The sequence below is a fragment of the Ranitomeya variabilis genome, chromosome 7 (genome assembly GCF_051348905.1).
Source record: "Ranitomeya variabilis isolate aRanVar5 chromosome 7, aRanVar5.hap1, whole genome shotgun sequence".
Taxonomy (NCBI): Eukaryota; Metazoa; Chordata; class Amphibia; order Anura; family Dendrobatidae; genus Ranitomeya; species Ranitomeya variabilis.
In genome coordinates this window covers 55,849,626-55,873,161 of record NC_135238.1, presented here as the reverse complement: position 1 = coordinate 55,873,161, position 23,536 = coordinate 55,849,626, and the positions used below count along the sequence as shown (strand labels likewise).

The 23,536-nt window shown below is 46.2% G+C and overlaps 1 protein-coding gene across 9 annotated transcripts in view; it reads left to right on the top strand.

Annotated features, from left to right (window-relative positions):
- MARF1 (meiosis regulator and mRNA stability factor 1) overlaps positions 1 to 22,891 on the top strand; it is a 74,522-nt gene extending 51,631 nt beyond the window's left edge. For all 9 annotated transcript variants that reach the window (XM_077275127.1, XM_077275121.1, XM_077275128.1 and 6 more), the window contains 3 exons: positions 8,092 to 8,152; positions 8,245 to 8,403; positions 20,473 to 22,891. In XM_077275127.1, coding sequence (XP_077131242.1) covers positions 8,092 to 8,152; positions 8,245 to 8,403; positions 20,473 to 20,693 — 441 coding nt within the window. In that variant the 3' untranslated portion in view covers positions 20,694 to 22,891. The remainder of the gene's footprint in view (positions 1 to 8,091; positions 8,153 to 8,244; positions 8,404 to 20,472) is intronic.
- The last annotated feature ends 645 nt before the right edge of the window (positions 22,892 to 23,536 follow it).

The window sequence follows — 23,536 nt, the reverse complement described above, 5'->3', positions numbered from 1 at the left end:
TGGCTTTTTGTCCGTTTTTTTGTGCTTTGACTTTCAGTACGGCCACCATTTTTGGAAGTTGAAGTGCGCTCAGCAGGTCCTTAATGGCTCCATGATGCTTCACGGTTGTTCCGCTTGCTGTGATGAAGTCTCTTGCAGCCCAGATGGGTCCAAAGTCGTGTGCTATGCCATGCGAGTACCTTGAATCGGTGTATATGTTCGCAGTCTTGCCCTCTGCCATCCGGCAGGCCTTCGTCAGTGCTATTAGTTCTGCTTCCTGGGCTGACAGGCTAGGCGGCAGACTTCTAGACCACAGGATTTCTTGATTGCTGGTCACTGCACATCCCGTGTGGAATCTTCCTTCATCATCTGCAAATCTGGAGCCGTCTACGTAAAGGATCAACTCTGGGTTGGTCAGCGGCTCTTCTGCCACATTGGGTAGTCCTGCTGTTTCCTGTTGCATGATACTGAAGCAGTCATGGTCATCTGTCCGGAGCAAATCCAGATCCTTGTGGAAGGTATCGTGCAGATTTTGATCTGAGGGGTCCGTATTCATATCCCCCCTTGGGAGTGGGAGTAGAGTGGCCGGATTGAGGACTGTACATCTGGAGATAGTGACATTGTCAGGCAGTAGTAGGGAGCACTGCAGGCGAAGATGTCTTGCGGTGGAGAGATGTTTTGGCTGGGTTTGGTTGAGAATTGCTGAAATGTCATGTGGAGCCAGGATTTCCAGTGGATGTCCAAGAATGATGTCAGCAGTCTTGTCCAAGAGGGCGTGTGCTGCAAACACTGCTCTCATGCAGGAGGGGGCTCCCCTTGCAACTGGATCCAGGCGAGCTGAGAAGTAGCCTAGAGGCCTCTGTCTTCCCCCGTGAGTCTGTGTCAGGACTCCAGTAGCATGGCCTTCTTTCTCCATCAGGTAGAGACGGAATAGCTTCTTGTAGTCAGGTAGGCCTAGTGCTGGCGCTGAGACTACAGAGTCTTTTAGCTTTTTGAACGAACTGAAGGCCACATCTGTTAACAGGAACGGGGTTGCATTGACGCAGTCATACAGAGGTTGCATTAGGACTGAGGCATCAGGGATCCAGGCTCTGCAATATGAAACCAGACCAAGGAAAGCTTGTAGCCCCTTTGGAGTTGTTGGAGGGGCCATCTTCTCCACTGTGGTCTTCCGATCATCCGTCAGGTGTTTCGTCTGGTGAGCAATGCAGTGCCCAAGGAATGTAACTCGCTTCAGACACCACTGGATTTTGTTCTTTGAGACCTTGCAGCGCTGTTCCGCCAGGTAGAGTAGGAGAGACACGGAATGTGTTTTACACGTGTCAAAGTCAACTGCACAGAGGAGTAGATTGTCCACGTATTGTAGCAGGGTCACTTCTGCATGTTCTGTGATCCAGTTGGCGAGAACTGTGGACATTGCTTTGGTGAACTGTGAGGGGCTGTTCTGGGCCCCCTGAGGCATCACCGCCCATGTGTACTGTGCTCCCTGATGCGTGAAGGCAAACAGGAACTGATCGTCCGGATGGAGGGGAACACTGAAGAAAGCATTAGCCAGGTCGATCACCGTGAACACGGTTGCTGTGGAAGGCACATCTGAGAGCAGTGTGTGCGGATTCGGCACAATTGGAGTTTCAAATACTGTAGCGTCATTTACAGCTCTTAGGTCATGTACCATTCTGAACTTGGCTGGCTCCCCTTTTACAGTCTTTTTCTTGACAGGGAACAGCGGGGTGTTGCAAGGAGAGGTGCAAGGGACCACGACCCCTATTTCCAGAAACACCTTCAATTGGTCTGAGACAGCTTGACTCTGGGCGATGGACAAGGGATACTGGGCCCTACGAGGATATGGAGTGCCTGGCTTGAGTGATACCCGCACCGGGGCAACTTGAAGTTTTCCCACGTCTTGGGGTCCCTTGGACCATAGACTTTCTGGTACTACGTCCAGTACCTCCTTGGGTAGGCCTTCTTCAGTTGCCTGAGGTTCCTGTAGGGCCGCCAGCATCACTGACTCTTCCTGGGTCAAAGGTGAAGAGAGGGTTACGGTCCCATCTTCCTGGAACACTATGGTTGCTTTCAGTTTTTGTAGTAGGTCCGCCCCCAGCAGGTTGAGTGGGCAGGTTCTTGACACCACAAACTGGGATAGGATAGAGTGTCCTGGCTGAGTGCACACGCTCAGAGGCTTTGTAAGCTGAGAATGTCTGACTTGACCATCAATGCCTACGCAAGACACAGAGGATTCTGATAGGCAGGTAGGGTCAGGAAGTTCCACATGTCTCATCACACTTCTGGCTGCACCAGTGTCCACAAGAAAAGATCTGACAACGCCATCCACTTCCAGGGTAATTTGAGGGGTTGGTCCTGCTGAAGGAGTCTTGCATGTCAGGAGCGTGGTATCTTGCGGACCTGGCTTGCCCCTGTCCTATGGGCGGGGTACTTCACTGTTTACTTCGGGGATCCTTTGGCTTGCTCTTCTGGGCAGGGTATTTGGTTGTGATGGTGCTTTGCACTGATTTCGGTAATGGCCCAATTTGCCGCAGTTGTAACACCTGATACCTCTTCTGTATTGCGGTGTCTCTTCAGGGTCTGCGGCCACCATAACGGGTGCTGTCTTCCGTACCCCTGGTTGGGACTCGATCCCTTTGGCTACTGTGAGCAGGGTGTCCATTGCTATTGACCTGTACTCGGGCCTAGCCACTATCAGTGGCTTCCTGATCGGCTCTGAGTCCATGCACAAAGGCCTGTGCCAACATTTGCCTGTGTATTTGGTCATGAATGGTGAAGCCAAGGTCCTGGAAGACCTGCATTACTCTGCCATGAAACTTCTCCACAGACTCTGTCTTCTCCTGACTCATGTCGTGTAAGCTGAGGGCCTGTCCGGCCAGCCTGCCTTTGGCCCACTCTCTGAGTTGTTCAATCAGCTTCGGCCCTGACTCCCAGGCATGTACATCTAGATCTGCTGCAAGCTTGAAATGTTCCTTCATGATTGGCCAGAAGGCATCACCTGCCTTTATCTCCATCACAGCCCACAGATCATTCCAGGTGGCTGCATATGTGCGCTGGTTCTGCTGCATTCTTCTGTAGAATGGCATGGGGTGCATTTCTGGGTCTGGGAGATTGTTGAGGATGCTGGTCACCTGACTTGGGGTGAAGTGCACATAGTGTAAAGGTGGTGCTTCTATCTGCCCCTGTCTTCTGAGTGCCTGTGGGTTCTTCTTTCTAGTGCTGGGCAGCATGTATGAAGTCCCTTCTTCATCTTCATCAGATGAATTGCTGTGATATCGTGTACCGGGGTCATGCAGTGGCTGATGGGTGGTTCTGGGAATTGCCTTTTTGCGAGAAGATGTCTCTCCACCCTGCTGAAACTGCGGAGGATTGTAGTTCCATTGTGGTGTGAATGTTGGCTGCTCTGACCGGGGATACTGATCATTATCAGATGGTGGTGCCTGTGACCTCCCCCCTGTCCCCGGACCTGAGCTGCCTGCTGCTGGTTGAGGGGTGCTTTCAGCAGGGGGATCTCCACCTTCCTCCCCTGATAACATGACTGGTAGAGGCTGAACTGTATTTGGCACATAGAATGTTCCCTGTGCGGTGAGCACCGGATACAGAGAGACCACACTGCTTGAATCTGGCATCCGCCCGGCAGGCAACAAGGCAGGAGAAGGAGAGTGTGATACAGGAGGAGATGCATGGTGCAGAGAGAGAGATGGAAATAGAGATGTAAGGTGCGCAGAAGGAGGGGGTGAGGAGTGGGAGAGAGTGAGAGGGGGAAGCAAAGGGTGTGGTGGAAGAGAAGGGAGAGAGCATGAAGAGTGTGAAGAGGGTGTGTGTGGTGTAAGAGGAGGGGGAGATGAGGGAGCAGAAGGACGGGGTGTGGAGTAATGAGGAGGGGAAAGAGGAGGGGAAAGAGGAGGAGAAAGAGGAGGGGAAAGAGGAGAGGAGGGACGAGGGGTAAGAGGAGAGGAAAGAGGAGAAGAGAGAGGAGGGGAGAGAGGAGAGAGATAGAGGAGGAGGAGAAAGACAAGGAGAGAATTCCTTCCTCTTCAATGCAGGCCGAGACGGCATCGCCAGAGTAACAGTGCCATCTCCCTGCACAGCGGTTGGGCGGGGCGCACCACACACTGAACAAGTCTCTCTGAACAATGGATTCTGTTGGGAGCAGACTGTACATACCCAATCACAGTAGCACCGCAGGTACATAAAGCGCCGCTCCCTGTGCTGTTAGGGAGCGCGCTATAGTAATGGCCGCCGCTCCCCTCGAGCCCTATATCCCTATCAGGCGCCTTAACTATCGTGCGTCAGCACAGTCCTCACCACCGCGATCCTGCCGCTTTCAGCTCCGTTGTGAGGGAGGTCCGGTTCCAGCTGGAGGTGGTGGCGCCGCGTCCTGTGTCCCGGAGCGCGCGCACCGAAGATGGCTGCCGCTCCACGTGTGTCTTCCCAGTGCCTCTGTCTCCGCAGCTTCCTGCCGCCTCGGATCACTGCAGCGGCCGTTCAGAGGGTCCACAGGGTTCCCTGGGGTAAGGGGTTTCAGCGTTTGCCGGTAACGTGTACCGGAGTATGATAAATGTGGCAGGATAAAAGAAGGATATTGGGAGCTCTCACTCAGTGCGTCCTGCTTCTTCGGCTACATAGCCACGCCCCCGCTCCCAGAGTGTTTACCAAGGTCATGGCAGCCACCATGGACGTCCTTCACTCCAGACGCATAGTAGTCGTTCCATACTTGGACGATCTACTCATCAAGGCTCCCACCTTCAAGGACTGCAAGCTCAGCGTCTCAATCACAATCGACACTGAGTCGCATGGGTTGGTTAGTCAACCTACAAAAGTCATTACCAACCCCAAGTCAGTCCCTGACCTTCCTGGGAATGCTATTCAACACCTTCAGGGGTCTAGTGCTCCTTCCCAAGGACAAGGCACTGGCTCTCCGACTAGCAGTTCGCACCCTCCTCCGCAAACCCCCTCGATCCCTCCGGTTTGCCATGAGAGTCCTCGGCAGGATGGGGGCAGCAATAGAAGCCGTCCCATTTGCCCAGTTTCATCTCAGGCCTCTCCAACTAGCCATCCACAAGTCCTGGGACAAGGACCCTTTCTCTCTCGACAGGGAGTTCCGGCTAATGTCGTCAACCAAGAGGTCCCTGCACTGGTGGCTCAATCCAACCTCGCTAGCAAAGGGGAAATCCTTTCTCACAAGTCATTGGAAAGTTCTGACCACCGATGCGAGCCTGACGGGTTGGAGTGCAGTGCACCTACACCACAGGGCAAGTGGTCCCCAGTGGAAGCGACCATGCCCATCAACATCCTGGAAATTCGTGCCATCCTCTTGGCATTGAGGGCTTTCCATCACTTACTTGCAGCCTCTCACATCAGAATACAGTCGGACAATGCCACGGCTGTGGCATATGTGAATCACCAAGGGGGGACCCGCAGTACCCAGGCGATGCGAGAAGTGTCACACATCCTCCGCTGGGCGGAGGACACAGGGGGTTGGTTCTCGCGGCGGTCCACATTCCATGTGTGGACAACTGGGAAGCAGACTTCCTCAGCCGACAAGAAATAGACTCGGGAGAGTGGTCTCTCCATCCCGAAATTTTTCGCCAGATCTGCCATCGCTGGGGGACCCCGGATGTGGACCTAATGGCATCCCACTTCAATGCCAAAGTCTCCAACTTCATGGCCAGAACACACGATCCGCGGTCGCTCGGAGCAGACGCTCTGGTTCAGGACTGGACCCAATTCCAGCTTCTGTACATTTTTCCACCTCTCCCCGATATCCAGAGTGGTGAGGAAGATCAAACAAGAGGGAGGTCCAAACATCCTAACTGCATCGGACTGGCCCAGACGTACATGGTACGCCGAAATCGTACAACTTACAGCAGACGCCCCCTGGTTTCTCCCCGACTGCCACGATCTTCTATCACAAGGCCTGTTCTGCCACCAGAACTCAGGGGCTCTCAATTTGACGGCGTGGCCCTTGAGACCTGGGTTCTAACCCAGGCAGGGCTCTCGCCGGACATCATTGGAACCATGATCAGGGCACGGAAGCCAGCGTCTGCCAAGATTTATTACCGTACCTGGAAAGCTTTCTTTACCTGGTGCGAATCTCGTGGCCAGATCCCACTCCCTTATTCCCTACCCAAAGTACTTGGTTTTCTCCAATCGGGTCTGGAGGCCAGGCTGTCATTGGGCTCGCTTAAGAGCCAGGTGTCAGCCCTCTCAGTGCTTTTTCAAAGGCGCATTGCTACCAAGCCGCTAGTAAGGACTTTTCTTCAGGGGGTTTCCCGATTGGTTCCCCCCTACAGACAACCACTAGAAATGTGGGACCTCAACCTGGTCCTGACAGCATTGCAGGAACCACCCTTCGAACCCCTTAAGGAGGTCCCGCTCTGCCTTCTCTCCCAGAAGGTGGTTTTCCTGGTGGCAATCACCTCACTACGCAGGGTGTCTGAACTAACAGCACTCTCCTGCAGACGGCCCTTCATGGCTTTTCACCAGGACAAGGTAGTTCTTCGTACGGTCCCATCCTTCCTTCCGAAGGTTGTGTCCAAGTTCCACCTCAATGAGGAAATTTCACTACCATCCTTTTGTCCGGTCCCGCTTCATAGAGTGGAGAAGGCTCTGCATATGCTTGACCTCGTCAGGGCATTGCGTATATACGTGTCTAGGACTGCGTCCTTCCGGAGGTCCGATTCTCCTTTCCTCCTTCCGGAAGGCGGCCACAAGGGTCTGCCAGCTTCCAAAGCTACCCTTGCCAGGTGGATCAAATTCACCATACAAGAGGCCTACCGCCTTTAAGAATTCTCCTCTTCCAGCCATTATTACGGCACACTCTCTACACAGGCGGTAGGGGCCTCCTGGGCCATTCGGCACCAGGCTTCGGCACAAGTGTGTAAGGCGGCCACTTGGACTAGCCTACACACGTTTACTAAACACTACAGGGTTCATACCCAGTCCTCAGCGGACGCGAGCCTGAGTAGATGTGTCCTGCAGGCGGCGGTGCCCTAAGTGTACGGGCCTGTCTGCACAATATTCGTCCATTGCTTCCCACCCAGGGACTGCTTTAGGACGTCCCATGGTCCTGTGTCCCCCAATGAGGCGACAGAGTAAAGGAGATTTTTGTGTACTCACCGTAAAATCTTTCTCTCAGCCTCTAATTGGGGGACACAGCTCCCACCCTGTTGCCCTTTCCGGGCCGTTGTAACTGTTGATTTCTCATATTGTTTTCTTGAGCTCGTACATAGTTGCCTTCTTACAGGCATAATTATGTTATTCATGTTACATAGTTGCCTTCTTACAGGCATAATTATGTTATTCATGTTACGTTCCTCCTCCTGCTTTTGCACAAAACTGGAGAAGGCTGATGCCGTCCAGGGGTGTATACTGCACAGGAGGAGCCACAGTTAATCTTTTTCAGATTATGCATAGTGTCGCCTCCTAGTGGACAGCAGCATAACACCCATGGTCCTGTGTCCCCCAATTAGAGGCTAAGAGAAAGAGATTTTACGGTGAGTACACAAAAATCTCCTTTTTTCTCTCTTCAACATAAACTACATGCTTCATTTTTCCTCATTTTGGAAACCACCTGTGGGACCAAAATAGTCACTGCACTTTTTTTAGATGAATTCATCATGAAGTCTAGTTTCCAAAATGGGGTCACGTCTGGTGTTTTCTGCTGATATTGCACCATTAGGGCTGTGGTAATTGCACCCACAATCGAAATCTGCATTTCAAAGCCAAATCATACGCTTTCCCTTCCGATCCCAGATGTGTGATCACACAGTAGTTTGCAAGCACGCATGGCTTATTGGAAATTGCATAACAAAAAACCATGGGGTCCATTTTGTACAAATATTCCTTATGAGAAAGTTTGAGGGTAAAGTAGCGTAACTTTAAAAAAAAAACAAAAAAAAAAAAAAAAACTTTTATAAGTGATTTCGTAGCTTTCCATGCTGGGCAAAATTACTAAAATAAGTTGAGTTGCCCTTTCATTTGTATCACCACATAACCTGCTGCCAACCAAATTCTACTTTCGTAAAAAATACTCAGTTACTGTCAAATCTTTAGAATGACATCAGTTTCGAGGTTTATGGAGAAATTTGTTTGATTTACTCTTAGGTGGTTTGGATTAAGGGACATGGACATAAAAGAATTGTGGTACTGAAGAATGACATGAAGGGTGAGTTTGTAATTACCATAACTTACTACAAATCAAAGTAACTCAAGCCAAAAAAAAACTGCAAATTTATTTATTTTTTTTTCCATTTTTAGTTTGTCATCAGACACAAAAAGAATTGCTGTGCCTCACCTCGCCGGTCGATCTCTTGTGTGGCCCCGTTCCTTCATGCCTTCCATCTCCTCAATTACACCCGGATCCGGTGGTTCAGCTGTCTGGAGGAGACCTCATGCTATTTGAAGAACATTTCTCTGGTAAAACTGGAAACCTTCTGTGGCAAGACGAATTCTGCCAAATCTAGATTTCTGACCTGTGTAAACCCCCTAAAGGGACGCTAAGCAATACCTACATTTAGCATAGTCCTAAAACACCTCTCTATCGCTACAAATATATTATACCGTATATACTTCAGTATAAGCCGAGACACCTAATTTTGCCATGTAAAACTGGGTAAGCTTATTGACTCCAGTATAAGCCAGGTATTTATTGACCCCTCATTCCTATCCCGTTATGTGGTGTTCCCCCCCCTCCCCCCGTCCTCTCCTGCTCGGTGTGGCTCCCCCCTCCCATCCTGTATGCATGGATCCCCCTCCCATCCTTGTATGCTTGGCTCCCCTGTCCCATCTTGTATGCATGGCTGGGCTCTTCCGTCCTTCCCCATCATACTCACCATCCTAACGTGGTCGCTGAACGTCCCTGCGTATGTCCCGGTGCCGCAGCTTCTTTCTGTGCTGAGCGGTCACGTGGTACTGCTCACTAAGGTCATGAATATGCACTCCATGCCTAAGGGAGTGGAGTTGCGTCCATATTCATGACCTTAATGAGCGGTACCATGTGACCGCTCAGCACAGGAAGCAGCTGCCGCGCCGGCACAGAGATGCAGCGACGGAGGGTGAGTATTGAGGTCTTCTGGAAGCCAGCGGCTGCAGCTGTCACTGTGCTACAGCCGCTGGCTCCCCGCTCCCCCTCTGGCTTTCTGGGCCATGACTCGTGTATAAGCCGAGGGGGCACTTTCAGCACAAAAAAAATGTGCTGAAAAGCTTGGCTTATACATGAGTATATACGGTATGTGATGTCACTTGACGTACCATATACACCCCAGGCAAAGCATAAAGAGGGAGATTGTATTGGATTAGATGCCAAGTGGGAGCTTGGTTGAGTGAGCAGCCAGCGCTCTTCATAATGGGCAAATGACATGTATGAGCCACTTCTTCCCCCTGCTTTCAGAATTATCCACTGTGAAGGGTAAAAAAAACAAAAACTATACTACTCCAATATTTTCGTTTTTAACAAGATCAAAGGTCAGTACAGTGAGGTATCTGATTAGTCGTCCTATTATAATGTATAGCGAGGTTAGGTGCAGAGTGAGAAAATTCAGTCTTCTACTTTTGTTTTAAAGCTTGATTCACATCTTTAGTGGTATTTCCCATGAACATCCAGGACAGTTTATCCCGGAAAGTTAGGCAACGATTTCTGTGGTGAGTTGGTTAGGGGGCCACCCAGGGTGGCATAGTGAGCCAAATGTAGCTGCTCTACTGAGTTTGTGCACCCCCAATGTAAATGGACCTTTAGCACAGATACTGAGTTCCCATGGTCTAGATGTAGTGAAGTCTACACCATGTAAGAGCTGTGTAAACCAATATTGATAAACAATACACAATGTGCCCGCAATTAGCACCTGTGCCCATACAGGAGATTACTATAAAGCAAATCCCATGCAAAAATATCAAATAACCCCTACATAGAAAAAAATGCACGAACGGGATCAAAATCAAGCACAATAGTTTTTATTATACAAAACACATAAAATCAAATCCTAACAATCTGTGGGATACTCTGATGAATGACAACTACGAGGGAGCCACAGGTCAGAGGAAGAAGGCACGCACGCCGAAACACGCGTAGGGATGGTGGCGCCACAGGTCTGAGGTAAATATGCTACACAAGTGGTTATAATTCCCTTAATGTTTTCCCCTGTGTTTTTGCTGGATGCTCTTTTACCAGCATAGTGTATTATGTTCCACTTTATTGGACTCGCTATGCACATGTGATATGGTTAATTAAGAGTATCAGTACTATTACAGTGGGGCAAAAAAGTATTTAGTCAGTCAGCAATAGTGCAAGTTCCACCACTTAAAAAGATGAGAGGCGTCTGTAATTTACATCATAGGTAGACCTCAACTATGGGAGACAAACTGAGAAAAAAAATTCCAGAAAATCACATTGTCTGTTTTTTTTATCATTTTATTTGCATATTATGGTGGAAAATAAGTATTTGGTCAGAAACAAAATTTCATCTCAATACTTTGTAATATATCCTTTGTTGGCAATGACAGAGGTCAAACGTTTTCTGTAAGTCTTCACAAGGTTGCCACACACTGTTGTTGGTATGTTGGCCCATTCCTCCATGCAGATCTCCTCTAGAGCAGTGATGTTTTTGGCTTTTCGCTTGGCAACACAGACTTTCAACTCCCTCCAAAGGTTTTCTATAGGGTTGAGATCTGGAGACTGGCTAGGCCACTCCAGGACCTTGAAATGCTTCTTACGAAGCCACTCCTTTGTTGCCCTGGCGGTGTGCTTTGGATCATTGTCATGTTGAAAGACCCAGCCACGTTTCATCTTCAATGCCCTTGCTGATGGAAGGAGGTTTGCACTCAAAATCTCACGATACATGGCCCCATTCATTCTTTCTCTGTCCCCCATGACGGCACCACGGAGAGAGGGGATCCGCCCATCAAGGACAGGAAACCTACAGATAAAAGGCGGTACCTCTCTCCCGCATCAGTTTGGTTTCCTGTCCTTGACGGGACCTGCAGCAGATCTTACCTCAGATCGTTGTTGGATTCCGGGGCCAGTCAGACCGGTTCAGGCAGCGGGGGTTCCCTGCCTCGGCTAGGCTGGGCCACCCGAAGCGCCACCGCTGGGATCAGTAGGTCTCTAGGGTGAGCGGGGGACCGCAGCAGCAGCGCTGCGGCTCCTAGAGGAATCCTCACTTGGTGGGGATTCCAGATGGCACGCCCGCGCGAATTCCACTGTGAGGGGTCCCTCCATAGGTGGAGCACGGCGCGGCAATGCGAGCGGCGCATCAGGAGACACCAGCGGCGTGTTGCCGGCTTCCTGGTTTGTAATGCGCACGCGCGGGTGCCGCAATGCCTTCTGGGCGGCGCAGGGCTTGCTGGGACAACGCGGGGCATGCTGGGGTTCGCGAATGCGCACTGCTAAGCGTCGGGGAGCGCGCGGAAATCGGCGCGTGGAATATTTAAATGAAGCCTGACTCCCTGGCTAGTTGCTCTAATGGAGTACAGCCAGCTTTCCCCAGCAGCTATGAGTGACCCCGAATTACAGGGCTCACCAGCGCAGCAAACGCAGGCACCGCAGCAGCAGCAGAAACGCCGGCAGCAGGGGCAAGGGGACTCATGTCCAGCGGCGTGGAGCCGGAGCGCGGTCTGGATCTCAGCACAGCAAAAATTCTAGTGCTGCATCCGGATCAAAGGAGCACCAGACAGTTGATACGGACCATCCACAGCCGGTATTGAGGGTACACCAGGTGGTGAGTGATCTCCGTGAATGCTCCGGCTAATAGAGCCTACCTTTCTCTTGCTTGTTTTAGGGAAGGAAGAGCGCAGGGAAGTCCAAACACAGGATCTGCGCACTTTGTAAAGAAGATTTACCTGCCTCATGGGAAAAAAGATTATGTAAATCCTGTATGGAGGAGACTCTCTGTGAAGGGCTTCCGGGGTTCGCCACAGAACTCAAAACACTAATTAAAACTCAGGTGGAAGATACCTTTAAGTCTCTCCAGGAGAGAAAAAACGTAAAAAAATTAAACAAAAAACCCCTATATCTGATTCTAGTGACTCGGATAGCGGGGAGATTAGTTCAAATTCCTCCGATTCTTCATCATCCTCTTTATCATCCTCTTCTCAGGGAGGTCGTAGTTGCTTCCCATTAGAAGAAACGGACTCCCTAATTAAAGCGGTCAGAAGTACCATGGGTCTTGCTGAATCCCACACTAAAAAATCAGTCCAAGATATCATGTTCGATGGACTGGAGCAGAAAAAAAGAAGGGTGTTTCCCCTTAATGATAAAATACAAACCTTAATAAACAAAGAGTGGAAAAATCCTTTAAGAAAGGCCCTGCTTACACCCAAAAGGAAATACCCTTTTGAAGACCCTAAATGCTCCTTTTGGGAAAAAGCACCCAAATTAGACGTAGCAATCGCTAAAGCGTCAAAAAAGTTTGCCCTACCTTTTGAAGACATGGGGGTCTTGAAAGATCCCATGGATAAAAAAGTGGATGCTTTCTTAAAAAGTTCCTGGGAAGCAGCAGGAGGGGGCCTAAAACCAGCGGTGGCCGCAGCTTGCACTTCCCGCTCCCTTATGGTGTGGCTTGACCAGCTGGAATCCCAGCTCAAGGATAAAGCATCCAGAGACAGTATACTAAATACTCTACCAGTAATGAAAGGGGCAGCCGCTTTTCTGGCCGATGCGTCAGCATACTCCATCAGGCTTTCGGCCAGATCAGCGGTATTCTCCAATGCAGCCAGAAGAGCCCTCTGGCTCAAATGTTGGCCCGGAGACCTCCAAACAAAGACAAAACTTTGTAATATTCCTTGTGAGGGAGAATTTCTTTTCGGCTCTACTCTGGATGATATTTTGGAAAAGGCAGGGGACAAAAAGAAGTCCTTTCCCGTCCTGCAATACCCATCTTACAAACGCCCTTTTCGGAGTAAAAAATTCTTCCGTAGGAAGCACCCTAGGACACAGGACAGATGGGAAGACAAAAAGAATAAAAATAAAGGGTTTATTTTCAACAGAAGCCCCACCGATACCAAAAAACCCCCACAATGAACTTTTGCCCCAGGTGGGAGGAAGATTGGCCCTCTTCCTCTCAGCCTGGGAAAAGATAACCAGCAGTGCCTGGATTCTGGACTTGGTACAATCGGGACTGAAATTAAAATTTCTTACGTTCCCTCAGCCGTCCTTCCTGGTGACATCTCAGAGAGCTTCTCCACAGGAGCGGATAGCTCTGGAACAGGAAGTCACAACATTATTGAACAAAGGGGTTCTTCGGGAGGTCCCCCTCCAGGAAAAAGGGAGAGGGTTCTACTCTCCGATTTTTCTCAGGAAAAAAACAGACGGGTCTTTCAGGACAATTATCAATTTAAAAAACTTAAACAAACACCTGATTGTAGAACCTTTCAAAATGGAAACAATAAAGACAGCAGTCAAAATGTTGTTTCCGCATTGTTTCATGGTAGTACTCGACTTAAAGGACGCATACTACCACGTCCCCATTCACAAAGACTTCCAAAAATTCCTCAGGGTGGCAATCGAAATAGGAGGGATGGTAAAGCATTATCAGTTTACGGCCCAACCATTCGGTCTCGCAATAGCCCCAAGGGTATTTACCAAATTGATAGCGGAAGTCATGGCAGACCTGAGGAAACAAAACACCCTAATAGTTCCTTATCTGGACGATTTCCTGATAATAGGCAACTCTCCCCAACATTGCAAAAACCAACTAAAGTTAGTTATGGACTCTTTGGAAAGCTTGGGGTGGCTCCTGAATCTGAAGAAGTCCAGACTAATACCGAATCAGATTCTGGAGTACCTGGGAACCACGCTGGATTCCATCTCCCAGGAATGTCGCCTACCCCAAGAAAAGATCCAAAAGATGGTGGGGTTAGTGTCCAGGGCAAGAGATCTCCCCTCTATATCGCTTCGAGAAGCAATGTCTCTCCTCGGGTCCATGACATCCTGCATTTCTGCCGTCCAATGGGCCCAGTCACATACAAGGGAACTGCAATGGCAGATATTAGCAGAAGAAATTTCCCTGAAAGGAAAGGAAATTTAGAAAATCTGTTCACCTTCTCGTTAAATACAATTCTCTCTTTAGATTGGTGGACAAAAGACAGCAATTTGGGCCGCGGTCTACCCTGGGTAATCCCAGTGTCAAAGGTGGTAACCACAGATGCAAGTCCCTTCGGCTGGGGGGCTCACCTACACGATCTAGTGGTTCAGGGGACATGGTCAGACGACTTAAAAGAAGCATCCTCCAACATGAGGGAATTACTGGCGGTAAAATTCGCTCTTACAGAATTCCAAAAACCCCTTCACTCACATCATGTAAGATTGTTTTCAGACAACAGAGTGGTAGTGGCCTACATAAACCATCAGGGGGGAACACACTCTCAACCACTGATGGAAGTGACACATTCAATCTTACAGATGGCCGAGGAAAATTTAGCATCCTTGACGGCACTTCACATAAAAGGGGTGGACAATTTCAAGGCAGACTACCTGAGTCGGGTTTGCCTAAAACAGGGGGAATGGGAACTGAACCAGTCCATATTCAATCAGATAACGGACATGTGGGGATCTCCGACAATAGATCTCTTCGCAAACAACCTAAATCGGAAGGTGGCCACCTTTTGCTCCATAAACCCAGCAGGGAGCCCGGTGGCGCTGGATGTTTTCATGATTCCTTGGAAGCACAAACTGGCTTATGCTTTTCCCCCTATCACACTGATACCAGCGGTTCTGAGGAAAATAAGGGAGGACAGCGCCCGGGTGATATTGATTTGCCTTTTTCTGGCCGAAGAGAACTTGGTTTTCCTGGGCCAGAAGGATGTTCATAACAGACCCTTGGATACTCCCAGACCTGCCCAATCTCCTATTCCAGGGTCCAGTATCACACCCGCAGGTAGCGAGGTTACACATGACTGCTTGGAATTTGAGAGGGGGTTACTGATAAAGGCTTTTCTCAAGGTCTAGTGTCAACCCTCTTAAAAAGTAGAAAATTAACAACTACTAAGCAGTATGGTAAAATCTGGGAAAAATTCCTCTCTTCCTCAGGGGCTAAAGTCTCCGAAGGAATCCCTCTCAAATCGGTGTTAGAATTTCTGCAAAATGGGCTGGAAAAAGGCCTAGCCACTAATACACTGAAGGTTCATATTGCTGCACTTGGGGCACTGTTTAATTACAATCTAGCAAAGAATCGATGGGTTTCCAGATTCGTTAAGGCGGCAGAAAGATCTAGGCCTCTACCCTCACGTAGAGCCCCACAGTGGGATTTAAATCTAGTTCTCACAGCCCTTACCAAAACCCCCTTTGAGCCCTTAAAAGAACTTCCCTTAAAGATTCTATCCTTTAAAACCTCCCTTTTGGTAGCCCTCACTTCAGCCCGAAGAATTAGCGACATACAAGCCTTGTCAGCCGGACCACCCTTCACGCAAATATTAGATGACAGGGTGGTATTAAAAACAGATCCGGCATATTTACCAAAAGTGGCCTCCCGGTTCCATAGGTCCCAAGAGATCTCTCTTCCCTCCTTTTGTCCTAACCCTAAAAACGAGGGGGAAAAATCACTACACACATTGGATGTTAGAAGGTGTCTCATCCATTACCTGGAGGCTACTAGGGAGTGTAGAGAGGAAGGATCTCTTTGTGTGTTTTCAGGGCCCTCGGAAAGGCAAAAAGGCCTCCAAGGGTACATTGGCAAGATGGATCAGGGATGCCATCAACCTCGCGTGTACCTCAAGCGGGATGCCAGCTCCAGGGGAAGTCAAAGCTCATTCAACTAGGGCGATGGCGGCCTCCTGGGCAGAGAGAGCCGGAGCAACAATAGACCAGATATGTAGAGCTGCTACTTGGTCTTCACCTTCGACTTTCTTTAAGCACTATCGGTTGGACTTAACTTCTCCTTCAGACCTTACTTTTGGTAGAAGGGTTCTGGAAGCAGTGGTCCCTCCCTAATGTACAGTCTCTGCAATTCTCTCCGTGGTGCCGTCATGGGGGACAGAGAAAATAGTAGTTACTCACCGATAACGGTGTTTCTCTGAGCCCATGACAGCACCCGTACATTCCCTCCCTCACGCGTGGGTGTGCACATTCTTATAATGTTAGTTATGTATATAATCATTAAGCACGCGGTATCTCTATTAAGGTTTAGTAATGTTGAAACATTTGTAATCATTAACCTGATGTTCCCTTTATGCTCTGTTAACAAACTGATGCGGGAGAGAGGTACCGCCTTTTTATCTGTAGGTTTCCTGTCCTTGATGGGCGGATCCCCCCTCTCCGTGGTGCCCGTCATGGGCTCAGAGAAACACCGTTATCGGTGAGTAACTACTATTTTCATGTACCCGGATCAGTCGTCCTGGCCCCTTTGCAGAGAAACAGCCCCAAAGCATGATGTTTCCACCACCATGCTTTACAGTAGGTATGGTGTTTGATGGATGCAACTCGGTATTCTTTTTCCTCCAAACACGACAAGTTGTGTTTCTACCAAACAGTTCCAGTTTGGTTTCATCAGACCATAGGACATTCTCCCAAAACTCCTCTGGATCATCCAAATGCTCTCTAGCAAACTTCAGACGGGCCCGGACATGTACTGGCTTAAGCAGTGGGACACGTCTGGTACTGCAGGATCTGAGTCCATGGTGGCGTAGTGTGTTACTTATGGTAGGCCTTGTTACATTGGTCCCAGCTCTCTGCAGTTCATTCACTAGGTCCCCCCCGCGTGGTTCTGGGATTTTTGCTCACCGTTCTTGTGATCATTCTGACCCCACGGGGTGGGATTTTGCGTGGAGCCCCAGATCGAGGGAGATTATCAGTGGTCTTGAATGTCTTCCATTTTCTAATTATTGCTCCCACTGTTGATTTCTTCACTTCAAGCTGGTTGGCTATTGCAGATTCAGTCTTCCCAGCCTGGTGCAGGGCTACAATTTTGTTTCTGGTGTCCTTTGACAGCTCTTTGGTCTTCACCATAGTGGAGTTTGGAGTCAGACTGTTTGAGGGTGTGCACAGGTGTCTTTTTATACTGATAACAAGTTTAAACAGGTGCCATTACTACAGGTAATGAGTGGAGGAAAGAGGAGACTCTTAAAGAAGAAGTTACAGGTCTGTGAGAGCCAGAAATCTTGATTGTTTGTTTCTGACCAAATACTTATTTTCCACCATAATATGCAAATAAAATGATAAAAAAAACAGACAATGTGATTTTCTGGATTTTTTTGTCTCAGTTTGTCTCCCATAGTTGAGGTCTACCTATGATGTAAATTACAGACGCCTCTCATCTTTTTAAGTGGTGGACCTTGCACTGTTGCTGACTGACTAAATACTTTTTTGCCCCACTGTATATGCATGTTTGTAGCAGGACTGTGGAGTCGGTAAGCCACAGTTGTGACTCCGACTCAGACTCCTGGATTTTATCAGGTTCCGACTCCTTCATAAATGGCCAATTCGTAACAATAAATTTACTGTTGTAAAATATTAACATCGTGCTTATTCAGTTTCTCACCATCATATAAGTAATCAGACCACTTAGAGCAAAAACTATATTTATTAGAATACAATTAGAATATAGCAAATAACTGTTATAAACTTTTCTAAACGCTTGTTAGTAAATATGCAATAAACACTGTTATGCAGTTAATAAGAAGAAATCTATAAATTTGTCCTCAGAAAAAGTATTGCCTCTGTCAGATCCTCCTTCATGGATGCCCTCAAATCTGATGTAATTATTTTGAGAGCAGAGAACAACCTCTCTACACTAACTTGGGTTGGTGGCAAAGCAGTAACCACTCGGGCAACATCTCTGACAATGTCAGGATACAGAGGAATCACTTGTTGCACTGTTATTTTTGATGAACGGTCAAATTTCTCAATTTCTTTTACTGCACATGAAAAATTCTGCTGAAATGTACTGGCTGTGTTCTTTGATGGGGATGACTCTTCTATGTGGGAACGCTTTGCACGGTCCTTGTGATCCAAATATTTTTCGAAATTAAATTCTTCATCAGTTGATGAGGGTGAAGATGTGGCAGGACGACCAAATTCTTCTTGTTCCTCCTGACTGTTCTGCAACCCTTTCATCCTTACTGCTATTTCAAACAGAGCTTCTTTTCCTTTAGTTAGCTGTTGATCATCTAGAAGAATCCGATGCATTGGGTCTACATAAACAGCTGCCAAAAGAATGTTATTTTGTAATAGTAGCTCCTCTCTCCGTTTCATTGATGTAGCAATGCCACTTGCAATTAACCCTCCTCTTTGGGACAGGCGAAACATCAGGTTCTTCCACTCCTTTAAGAAAATACCTGGAGTTAAGTCCTCTGCTTGTAATTTTTTAGTCACTGTAAATGGGTGCTCTAGCAATTTTTCCAGCTCCGTCACCTGATTCCCCTGACTTTCATTTAGCGTCAGTTGAGGGTTAGCCATGTCTACAAAGGTTTTCAGTTCAACCAAGAGCTGAATCATTAAGTAAGTACTGCCCCATCGTGTGGCTTGATCAATAATTGCCCCTTTTCCAGCACGTCTCTTGAAAAATGGAGTCAACTTTAGGGGTTCTGGCAACAGTAGCCAATTTTCTCACCTTGCCAATCAGTGCAGCAGCATGTCCTTCTTGCAGACTGTCTCTTATAGCCAGCTGTAGCGTATGCACAACACAGCGCATGTGATGAATGAAAGAACGTATTGACACAGTTTCAACAAGATCATCTAAACTATCATGTTGCTGTTCATCTGAAGCAACTTCAGTTTGCTCCTCAGTTACAATACTGTGTTCCTTTATTTCAAACATTTGTGTCTGTGGACCCAGAATGTTCTTCTAGCTGCTGGTCACCATCATTACTCTCATTCATTAGCTTAATAGTACTTATCATATTTGAAGCATTGTCAGTTACGACAGAAAGAACTTGCTCTTTTTAAGTTCATAGTCTTGCAGAACCTTTTCCACCAAGACCTGGAGAAACTCACTGGTGTGATGAGCTTTGGTGTCTTTTACTGCCAATGTCTTGGTAACTATTTCATTTTTGTCACAAACAAATCGGACATTGATGGCAAAATAGTTCACTCTGTGACGTGTGCAGGCATCCATTTTAAGAAACAGAAAGCGTCCCTTGAGAGTTTTTTTAAGTTCTTCCTTTTGTTTAAAATCTTCGATTACTAATTTTCTAATACTCTCTCCAGAGAAACACCAAGCTTGCGGGCCATTTCCCCATTCAGACACCTAAAAGCTGGTCGTGAAAATAATGAAATAGGCACACTATCCTTTACAACAAGCTCTATGATCTGTTTTTTAAATGTATCTACTGTCATTGTCACAGTAACTTTGTCACTGACAAAATATCTTGCAGCTGATGGCTGCAAAGTTCTCTGCTCCTTTGTTTGGCTGGAAGAGCTGGGCACTGGTTCATTGGTTTGGATGCAGTCTTTCTCATCCACTGCTTTCAGTACTTCTGGATGAAAGCGCTGTAAATGTCTCTTTAGATTAGAAGCTCTGGTAGGAGCATTTTTATCTTTGCCTGAATATGCACTGATCTTGGCTTCACAGCATTTGTTTTTGTCTGGATCATTTGTCATACACTGACAGACATAATGTTTTCTATCTTGAGTGATGGTGAAATGTTCAAATACAGCTGATTTAATGTGACGCTTCTTTGACATTCTCAGGTTTTTAATTCTGCATTCACAATCCAAATGACAATTGTTTTTCCTAAAAACAATTGTACAAAATTATTGCCAGGTCGTACAACTGATATAGTGGTCAGTAATACTGTTATTCCTCATGTACTCAGTTAACTGATGCAAAGTTTGTTGAAAGGATAATACTTCTTACAGTCTTCCTCTTCTGAGTAGCAGCTGTGAGATGCTTGGAAGACACACACCTAGTAAACATCTAGTCTAGAGGAGGAGCTTTACTACTAAGAATTTGCAACACATTTTCACTTTCAGTTTCATACATTGTAAGTAGGGGGGTTGGCAGCATGAGGTTAACCAAGTATGAGATTAGATAAGGGCAGTGGAGAACAGTGACACACAAGAAGTAAGAAATGTCTCTATCTCCAGCAGAACTGCTTATCACTGTTGTTCATAGTTTGATAGAACATATATATTTGAGTAACATTTAAAAAATTCATATGAAAGTTCAATTATGAAATATTAATACATTTTTTTTTTAAAGCTGGAGTCAGAACATTTCTACCGACTCCGATTCCAACCAAAACTAACTCCGACTCCACGACTCCGACTCCACAGCCCTGGTTTGTAGCCTCTGACCTGTGGCTCCCTCGTAGTTGTCATTCATCAGAGTATCCCACAGATTGTTAGGATTTGATTTTGTTTTGTATAATAAAAACTATTGTGCTTGATTTTGATCCCGTTCGTGCAATTTTTTTCTATGTAGGTGTTACCATGTAATAGCTGGACTATGCACACGCACCACCATGATCTACAGTAGATTATAACTAGATATGGCATTTCAGGTTTGTTTTTGTGTATAAATTACTTTTCTTGCATTTATTAATGCGTTTTCCTTATAGGTTTTGTGATCGATGACTGCCAGAACCCACAATCTAACCACTCGCTGTTGGGGGAAAATGCACCTTCTAACTGTATAGAAGATCCTGCCGAGCCCTCTGCTGCTGACCCAATGGAGTCCAAGCTTTCGAAGGAAATATCGGAATGCCCAGTCAAGAAACCGAGTAGAAACCGCGTCAGACTAGCTGCAAACTTCTCATTTGCACCTGTCACAAAATTGTAAGGTTTAATCATTTTATTTTTGTTTTCATGTCTGCTCTAGGACACACAGGGTTCATTCTCCTAAGTAATCTTTACCAAGCAGCGGATTGCCGTATTTTTGGTCCTATCCCTTTATATTATGCTGCTTCAAAAGCTCTTATTTTTAAGCATTGATGGTATGATTTACTTTTTTTTTTCTTCTTCTCTTTTGAGACCTTGTTGGACGGGTTTCATTATATGAATGGCAGGAAAAAAAATTGTTTGGAAAATTTAAGATGAATTCACTTTTTTTTTTTTTATTTTGTCGAGGCCTCATCATGAATAGAAGCCCGAATCTTTAGTGTGACTTTGTATAGTAGACTGTTTACATCCATTTCTTCAAGCAGTATTATACTTAAGGCATGGTCAGTCAGCTCAGTGTCAGGTACAGTTTTATCTTTTTACGACAAGCCTCCACCTTCTAGATCCTATGTAAAGACAATCTTGCCCTTTCCCTTCTCTTGATTGGCACTCTTAAGAACAGAATGATGACTTGAGAGTGTAAGATTGATCATATTCATGCAGTGAACTTTAGGTTTTCTACATAATTCGGGTATTTCAGGTGACTTGCGAGGACTACACAAAAGTATTTTGGAACATTTCAGAAATAATTCTACAATGTAAAAAAATTAAATATTTTTTTTTTTCCTGTTTCGCACTGAAGAACTCTATTGTCCAACCATATGACCCAAGCTGCCTTTATTTTGTGATCCACAGATGAGTTTCCAAAAAAGTCCGATGTGCTCTTAGTTGTTTTGCATTGACTGGGGGAATACGTTACCTAGACCATGTCTTTGGAAGGATGTAAAGTTTTTTGCACGTATAGGTTTCTGATTTCTTTATATATTACTATGCATCAAATGCATAAATAATAGATGAAGGCGCAATCGCAGGTATAGCACAGTCAAGTTCAGTAGGTGTTGTCGTTTCCACTGAAACAGAAGGGTTGCCCGCAAGTGGAAATGTCAAGATTTTTCTCCGTGAACCTTGATTTGGCTTGCATTTCGTTTTAAGACTTGGCAGATGAGGGGGAAGTGATGGTTTGACAGAAGGGCATATTTGTCTTTTTTAATTGTCTGTCTGTAGATGTTTTTATTAAAATGAATTGGGTTCTTGGAAACCTAGGAGTAGAAGAAATCACTGGATGGCTTTGAGAAAAGCCGCACTTTCAGGAAAGCCGGTGGACTTTGTTTGACCGCATAGTGTCAGAAGGTCTCAGACTCCTTCTAGGCTAACCTGGCTCTTACAATGGCTTGTATTTGCCGGGTGAGAGATGGTTCCTTGTAGAACCTTCGACTAAAGGTTCTACCCTTGTTTGAAGTTTGGGTTCTTTGCAATACACTTGAAAAGAGAAGGAAGAGTCCATAGCCATCTAAATTAAAAGTACTTTTACGTCATGGCTATTAAGTTGTTTTACCTTCTAGATTTTGCACAAGAATCTTTTAATTGTGGCCACTTCCAACTGAAAGTTGTAGCTACTGTGTAGGTATAAGAATTGTGTGTATGTCGGGTTATTTTGTTTCTCTCCTTCTGCACTTCTAAGCTTGAGTCCTTGCCTAAGGCAAATTCTCTAGTAGTGGTGGTGGGTTCAGATATGAAGTCCAGAATAAGGTGGTTTTTTTTTTTTAAAGGCTGCTTTTAAATAAAGTTCTGGTTGTATAACCATTCAGTGTGATTTTTCATAATGCGGACAGAAGACAATGTTGTGAGTTACGTTATCGTTTCATAGCATGTAACTACAAGTCACCTGAAACACTTTGGAAATATAATGTAATTCTACAGCATAGAGGTTATTCTATTTGTGATAGCTGCTATGTATTTTAATTTCCCTCCAAGAATTCTTTACATGTCACCATCTCCTTTAGAAAAATGAACTTTAGTACGGATGGTAACATGCGTCCTCCAAAAATGGACAAAAGTCTGGTATTTAATTTTAGTCAACGCATTCATTATAGGGCTGATTTAAATGATTAAATACTTTATTTGGAAGAATAAAAATTTTCATTTGTAACTGAAATAAATGGTAACCACTTTGTGAAGGCTGTTGAAGCTGTCTGGGCTTAAAATTATGCACTGTCTTTCTTCTTTTTTTTATTTTCAAATTTAAGTCTCAATACGTCTTTTTTTTCTTTTTGTGTTTCGGGACCAAATTCTTGTGTGTCAATAAACTATTTGCAAGCATTGTAGAGTTTTGTTTGTTTTTTGGCATCATTTGGGTACACTAGATCATAATAGAAACACTTCAGTGAATTGACAAGTTCCTCTACGATTGTAATAAAGTTAATTATTGTTCAAACTCATTAGCCATACAGTGAAGCATACATCCACAACTTAAGTAAAAAAAACAAAAAAAAAAACGAGAAAAAGGAGAAATGTTACCCCTTACACCCCAGTCAGAGGCCTCTCATACAGTGCAAAGCGCAAGATCTCATTTGACTGAGGGGCAACACCCTGAAACACCGTATCTGCAAATTGAGAATCTGGTTTTGCTTTTATCCTAAGTCAGATTGCAAGGCTCGTTACAGGGTCGATATTGACTTTTAGGATTGCTACTTACAATACACTGTGTGCAGAATTATTAGGCAAGTTGTATTTTGATCACATGATACTTTTTATACATGTTGTCCTACAACAAGCTCTTCAGGCTTGAGAGCCAATTAAGTAAATGATGTGATCGGAATCTCTGTAATGAGGAGGGATGTTGTCTAATGTCATCAAAACCCTATATAAGGTGTGCTTTATTAGGCAACTTCCTTTCCTTTGGCAAAATGGGACAGAAGAGAGATTTGACGGGCTCTGAAAAGTCCAAAATTGTGAGATGTCTTG